The sequence below is a fragment of the Salminus brasiliensis genome, chromosome 20, assembly GCF_030463535.1.
Source record: "Salminus brasiliensis chromosome 20, fSalBra1.hap2, whole genome shotgun sequence".
Taxonomy (NCBI): Eukaryota; Metazoa; Chordata; class Actinopteri; order Characiformes; family Bryconidae; genus Salminus; species Salminus brasiliensis.
The window spans coordinates 9,064,562-9,072,643 of record NC_132897.1 but is presented as its reverse complement, the minus strand read 5'-3'; the positions used below and the strand labels follow the sequence as shown (position 1 = coordinate 9,072,643).

Sequence of the window (8,082 nt, the reverse complement as noted above, 5' to 3'; positions counted from 1 at the left end):
GAGTAAAGATTAAAAGCACCTGTAGATGGATGTCACATAAAAAAAGCAATAAAAGGTAACCAAACATTTGAATCTGTTACTATTGTAGAATTACCAGTAGTGTTAAGGTAATGATCTGTGTTTAAAGTCACTGAAACTTGTAAAAATGGAGAAAAGTTCATTTAAATGTGTTGACAGTGTTCTTATAATGAATGAGAAATCATTCTTCTTTCTTAAAAGTCCTTAAAAGTCCTTCGTCTGGCAGAGGTCATACACTTTGCATACTCAGTGAAGGCCAGACCGTTATATAGGTTCTTAGTCCTCAGTCTTGTATGATGGACAGCTGAAATTGACACTCTCACTCCATCCTTACCGTGGACCTTTAAGTCATTACTAATTGCAGGGAGAAGGCAGGTTTTTAGGTTTGGAATGGTGTAAGATAATTATTTTCAAGGGTTCCAGGTTAAGAGCGTGAGTTAATCGATTCCAGTTCAGCCATAATTGGGGTCCACTGATGTAGCTGTGCAGTTATTGTTAGCGCCCTATAAAACAGGGCAGGAGTAAGGTGAGGCCAGAGAGCACCCAGCTGCTGCACTGACGGTTACCCTCAGAAATGGTAAGTTTAAACTGGACTGTCTTGTTATTTCAGAATCGGGTCAAATGTAAGATGAAGTGGAGGTTTTTTCATTTATTGCTGCTATTCTAGTCTGTGCCTGGATGGTCATGGTCGTGAGTATTCAAAGGCTAAAAAGACAATGAGACATATTGAATAATTCAAGCAATCAATGGCAGAATGCTTTTTATAAATCTCATCATAATAAAAAAAAATATATATATATTGTTGTATTTATGTTTTATGTCTAGTCAGTATCAAATGGAACAGATGAGGATTCGAAGGGTGAATTATCTCCAGTATTTTCAGCAAATGAGGAGACTTACATCTGCGCACGATGCACACGGGAAATTCAGGACAGATACTTACTGAAGGTGCTTATTATATTTACATATATCAGGCAACAACCTTGTATCTCAAAAATGATCAAATTTACAGGAAGAAGAAAAAATCTTCTTTATTTTCAATGGACGTTAATGTAAAAAAAATACTGCTACTAATATAATAAATATGAATATAAAGTATTATATAATTGATGTGTATGCTTAAAAATAATATAAACCAAATAATATAATTATTAAATAAATGTATAATAATAAATATTCATTTTATTTCAGGTCTTAGAGCATTTTGGAGCATTTCTATTGGTCCATTGATTATGAAACTTGATAAAATATAAGGAACAACTGTCAGACTCACAGAATATCAAAGCAAAGAATGTTGGAGATACAAGGTCTTTGCATGGCAGTAATGAAATATATACACTTACTTATTACTTATTTCATACTATAACAGGAGTAACATACCTATCTATACACACATAGTGTCGGTATGTTACTCCTGTTATTGTATGAAATCTTAACTATGTAAGTGCTTTTTAGTACAACAGCTGTATTTCTGACATTGATTAGTAGCTGCTTTCTGAAACAGATCACAGATAAAGGCTGTTTTTCAGGTGAATGATTTAACTTGGCATACAAACTGTCTGGAGTGCTCCGTGTGCAGAACGTCTTTACATCAGCACAGCAGCTGCTACTTCAGGAATCAGGAGATATTCTGTAAAATGGATTATAACAGGTGGGCTTTGTTTGAATTACTGACTGAAAGGTTTATTTGCCTGGATTGCAGTGAAAAAAAATGATAAACAGCTGAATTATCAGTGAAGACAGTTAAGCAATGGTTGTTCTTCTGACTCAGACTCTGAGGAGCACTGAGCTGTAGTCTGTTCCTTTTCACTTCATGTGTCTGATAACAGGACCACACAACATTTGTTAATACATTCTTCTAGTCATCTGTACAATCAAAGAGATTGTGTTCTTACTTTGAACTTGATGCAGTATAGTATAAAAATGAGGTAATAACAGCATCTCAGCTGTGGTTTTACTTTCATCTTTCAGCATCTTTGGTATAAAGTGTGCTTGGTGTGGTCATCACGTCAGCTCTACTGACTGGGTCCGCAAGGCCAAAAACCACACATATCACCTGGCCTGCTTTGCCTGCTTCTCCTGCAAAAGACAGCTGTCAACAGGAGAGGAGTTTGGCTTGGTGGACAGCAGAGTCCTGTGCCGTGTTCATTATGACATTGTGGTGGAGAGTATGGCAGCCAAGCAAGGTCAGTGGATGTTTGTACAGCAAATAATGAATAGTGTATTCTTACATTACAGTCATTTGAACCGGTTGGTGGTTTTACCCCTTTCTTACCAGCCCAGAGGCTGAAAATGTCAATAAAAAGTAAATAAAGTGAAGTAAATAGGCAGATTAAGAAGATTAGACAGATGTGTTTGCGGTTTATGTACACTAGAGGTGGCAGAAGTACAACAAAAGGTCCATACGTAGTCTTGTTAACACATTTATGAGAAAAGAAGTATGGTGTACATTTCAAGTACTGTCTACAAGTACACTCTCTTAAATGTACTAATTTGAACTTTACATACAGTTGTTTATTTAGTGACTGATGTACACAACCTATTGGTTAAGTGTACAATAATGTATATAATTTACATCTATATAGAATTACGTATATAAACTTTAAAATGATGTGTTTAAAATATGTATAGTGTATGTATAGTGTCAGTTAATATATATAACGTGTATATACTCTGTAGTTCTATTTTGCATATGCTTTTCACTCACCTTTTTTGATTTGATAAAAGATTACTGTACTGTAAAATTAATGTACTGTACAATGACAAATTATGTTATGTTATATATAATATACCAATAATTTGTACAGCAAAAATGTAAAAATAATATCACTTAAATTAGATAGAGTTTTCCATTTTCTTATTTAGTTCACGGACGGTAGATGTGGTACTATATAACTTATAAGCACAGCTTAGATGTCTTTGACATGTGAATATGATTATTTCTGTATTTTCATTTATGTCTGTTTTAGCAAAAACACCTAAATACTTTTTTTCCTGTTCTGAAAATTTACAAAGTGTTTCTTCAAAATGTAGGGAGTGGAAATAAAATGGGTTAAGTGACATACTCAAGTAAAGTACATACACCTAAAAAATGACTTTAGTACAGTAAACCTTTGCTACTTCTCAGCTCTTATGTAACCTATCACATTTGGGGAGAACTTGCCTTCTTTTCAATTTAGTATAAAAAAATAAAAATAAAATAACATCAACAAGAACAAAAACATCTGCAAATATTTTGCTTCCATAAAACTACTACTTGAAAAAAACTATATTTATATAAAATATATAAAAATATATAATTTGACTTCTTTCAACTAAAAACCTTAAAAAGTAAAAGCATATATATATATATATATATATATATATATATATACATATACCGTATATATATATATATATACCGTTTTTAATATAATGCATAACACACATATTATTGTAGCAATATTAAATGCATAAATGTATAAAATGATTCATTATAATTATTGTATAAATTTATTTCTCTCTGATAAGGCTTGGATGGAGCTTTACCTTCAGACTGTTTGTTGAAGCCTTCCAAAAGAACTCGCACCTCCTTTACCCCAGAGCAGCTACAGGTATCTGACCTTTTCTACAGTACAGAACAACAGAACAAATCATTGTGCTTTGCAGAAAGATTAGAAGTCAGCAATCAGTTTACATGTCGATTTTTCCTATGAACTGCTCCTCAGGTCATGCAGACACAGTTCACCCAGGACAACAACCCTGACACTCAGACTCTGCAGAAACTGTCAGACCTGACGGGACTAAGCCGAAGAGTGATACAGGTAAGGAAACACCACACTGTGATGAAAATGTGTATGTGCATACCGTAGAGAGTTACTAAACAGTTTATTATGCCGTATTTAAGATTAGTTAGTTAATTAAGTAGTTCTGAATATTAAAAGAACCTGAAAATCTGCGGCCACACCGGCCCTTTGCAGAAACGGCTGGATAGGCCTGTTATAAGCAAAGGTAGAGAAGTGAGTCACCTGGGTGCCCCAGGATTGTAGGCTCACTAAACTCTATTGGGTCTAGGTTTGCACAACATATTGCCTTAAGCTTAATAACTAAATAATCTCTGGAGCAGTAGGAGTTTAAAGATTGACACATTTCATAGGTTTGGTTTCAGAACTGCCGGGCAAGACACAAGAAGCACCCTGGCACGATGTTGAATGAACTACACTGTTTACCTGAGACAGCACAGCTCTCAGTTGAGCATCAGTACATCACAGGTGAGCTGCAGAGCACTACGCCAACTCCACCACATGATTTACACTGCATCACATCTCTCAGCTACACTCCATGTACTACAGACTACATATAATTACAATCTAAGATGTTGGCACTATGGGCCAAGGTTAGTGTTGTGAGCGTTGCTGGGGAGTGCTGGGGAAGTACTAGTGAGTGGATGGGTTCATTGGCTCAGCTAAAGTGGGTTAATTGGCTCAGGTAAATCCACACTAATTTTACTTCTTTGAAATTGCCATCTGACCATTACCTGGAGTGAATATTTCATGATGAATAAACTGAAAGAACTAGTCCAAAATTACATAGAATAAAATTATATTATAGAAATATACATTTTTTATTATTATTTAATTTAATTCAACTTTATTGTCATTATACTCATACAGGGTTGTACTGTACAACAAAACACTGTTAGGCTCTGGTGCAGAATTGGTAGGACATGGTACAATAGTGCTAGGACAATAGACAAAACACGAGACTGGGTGCACAGACAATAAGTACAATGACAATAAATCATTAGATGTACAAAAATGTACAAATACAAATATGTACATGTGCAACTGTGTGCATAAAGGCTGGGTGAGTAAGTTACTATACTACTACGTAAATATCCTAATGGTACTAAAGGTAAAATGGAATAAATATGTAGACCAGAGGTGTGTTGTACAGTACTTTACTGCTAGGATTTCTGGACAATAGTGATGATAGAAACCTGGGGTTGTGATGTTTATGAGCCCAGTGAACATTTATGTGTTTTCATATGTATAGATATCAAAGTGATTCAATAGAAAAGTACTATCTTTAAAATATTAATGTTCAGGCCAAAATCCTTAAGTACCTTAATTATATCTTTATATCATATAACAGTGTCTCAGACATCAATTGATGTAATAACTTGAAGAGGTGGCTTAAAGAGGCATTAAATGTTATAGATGTCTTGTTTCCCCACTGCGAACAGTTTGGAAAGGGGCATTTCACATCAAACTCTTAATTACTTTTCATATCTTAATTTTTCTCATAAAAAAATGAAAGTTTAAATTATTTTTTTGTAATACATAGTCTGTGTTAAAAAAAAAATACTGTGTTTTTTTTGTCTCCGTCGCAGATCAATCACCCCCTTTGACAGCTGCTCAGAGCCTGGCCATGTCACCTTTCAGTTACCTGCAGGAAATTTGGAGTAGCAGCACAGAGGCAACAACATGATTAATGCACCGTCTATTTAAATCTGATTGTTGTGAGTCTCAGTCTGATCATATCTACTCCTCTCAAGCTAAATGTCTATCATAAGACCAAAGATAATTACATTAAGAGGATGCTAATATTATACACAATAAATGATTGACATGAAACTTATAGCAATATTTAAACAATAATAAACTAATTACACACAGTATTAATAATGATGTGGCATCGTTTTGCATGCATACACAAAGCATATTCAAGTATAAAACAAACATGGATGTAGATGCTTATAAAAACTGCTTAACCTGCCACAGATCATTTCCAAGCCCTTGCAATATTCTTTGGTATGTAATGATGGAGCTTTAGGTTGGAGGTCCTTAATTTCAGCTTTGTGTGTTTAATAGATACCACAATTCATCCAACGGGCGATCTAACGATGACCATTATACACTTCACCCATTGACCAATTTAATGGTGATCATAACAGGCACTGAACTCTGCATGCATTATTGATCACTTATAGATCTGTCCATTCTTAAGGCTGTTTCTTGAATATTCTCAAAGTGCTGTATTGATCAGCCTGCACTTAAGCCTGCTGAGCGGATTGCGAATTTGTAAAAAGGCAAGGCGATACAAAAGTGACCACACGCTCCCACTCATTTATGGGTAATTTGTGAACTATGCCTTTTTTTAAATGCTCAAATCTGTACCATCGCAACACTCTGTCATGAACAGAATGACTGGGAGAAATGAATGAAGTACATAGATTTTATGAGAAGCTAATTCATAACCCTGCTGATGAAAACAGCCTAGACAAGTGCTTGAAGTGGGGAAAAGTGCCCATGCTGCCCTTATTCACATGTTTGGGTGGGTATCCGCCGGTATCAGAAAATCGTAAAGACATACATTCTGGATTTCCACAGTGAATAAAAGATACAAGGACAAATGATGTCTATGACTATTAATTTTATCATATCTAAAAATTTATATGAATAATGAAATAAATCATTTAATAATGTAATATCTATGTGATACTACATACACTATATGTCCAAATATGTGTGGACTGCCCTTCTGCCATTGCTGACACAGATGTGCAAATCTAAACACGCAGCGTTAAGTCTAATCCTTGTATTGCCAATAGAATAGGACTTTCTCATTTTAAACATGAATCTATTGGCACCATGTCTAATGCCAGACGTTGGTATAGAGGGGTATAAGGGGCAGTGGTGGTTCAGCGGTTAGAGCGCCGGGATATCGATAACAGGGTTATGGGTTCGATTCCCGGGCTTGGCAAGCTGCCACTGTAAGGCCCTTTACCCTCTCTGCTCCCTGGGCGCTGGAGTTGGCTGCCCACCGCTCTGTGTGTGTACTCACTGCTCCTAACACACGTGTGTGTGAGTGTGTGTTCACTACCAGATGGGTTAAATGCAGAGGACACATTTCGCTATTTCGCTGTCACTGCACATTTCGCTGTCACTGTACAGTGACAAATATGTGCACCTTTATAAAGACCTTAGACCTTTATAAAGCCCGTCCAGCATTGAGCTGATGGGTGTTCTCTGGAACGATAATGGTGCTCCATTCAGTATTTTTGGGATGAACTTTGAATGAGGTGAGACTTAATTGGTGAGTGGCATGCAGTGCCCCAGTATGTCTTTTTTGGGGGTTGGACTCCTGCACCATATTAATCCTGGGTATATCAGAAAAGAAAAAAAATTGATGACATAATCACTGTATCAGAGGTTAAATATAAGGTAATTCAGATGATAAGAAATTGTTTAATGTGTTATTATTAGTAACAGTATTTTTTTTTTATTTGAACACAAAAGCAAATAATACAATAACGCACCATTGAGTATGAGCATTGGGTAGCTCATTGTGATGTGATGTGTGCGGTAATAATGATGAAGGCTCTGTTGCCGTGGTTACAGCGCACACACCTTCTTCCTAGTGTGAGTTCATGGAGAACAAGCAAAACAGCTCAAAAACAATACTACCATATATTTACTTTATTTACGCTGTATTCAGCACTGTGCCCATTTTTAAGGTACAGTAGCACCTTCAGCGGCTAATATTTGAATATTAGCGCTAATTTAGTAACTTCCTCAGGTTCAGTTTTCCGCAGACTTCCTTCTGTAGAGCTGAGCAGTCTGTCTCATGTCCGGTTTGTGGAAACTGGCGCCCCCAGCCCCAGTCCCTAAAAGGGAGTCTGGAAGGTCTCTTGATTTGCTGAAGTGTGTTGGAAAGGCTCTGTTAGACCAGAAGGCTGAGCTGCCTTCAAATAAAACAGAGAGACAAGCAACACAGACTGTCAGAAGAGATCAGGTAACCTAATCTGATTAAAAATAAGCATTTTTTTTTGAAGTACTTATTAAGTAAGGCCTTACTTGAACATTTTACACATTACTACATTATTATCAGTCAGTACTATGTTCTTGTAGGTTGTCAATGCTGATATTTTAGATGTCTTAAATATGGCCTCCTAATATTGATGGGTGTATTTCAGCACAAAAGGCTGGTTCAGAAATTAGAGGGAAAAGTAAAGAGTCCAGTCTGATCCTGTGACAGATGCTAAAATGGCATATCTAACATGCAACTGTCGTTAAGTAAGGC

General features: G+C 36.0%; 1 protein-coding gene across 1 annotated transcript; it reads left to right on the top strand.

Moving 5' to 3' along the window:
• Positions 1–696: 696 nt before the first annotated feature.
• Positions 697–5,487, top strand: lhx6b (LIM homeobox 6b). The gene is made up of 8 exons (XM_072665310.1): positions 697–708; positions 844–966; positions 1,548–1,669; positions 1,990–2,204; positions 3,529–3,611; positions 3,726–3,821; positions 4,154–4,268; positions 5,390–5,487. The coding sequence occupies exons 1-8, from the start codon at positions 697–699 to the stop codon at positions 5,485–5,487; spliced, it is 864 nt and encodes a 287-aa protein (XP_072521411.1).
• Positions 5,488–8,082: the final 2,595 nt, after the last annotated feature.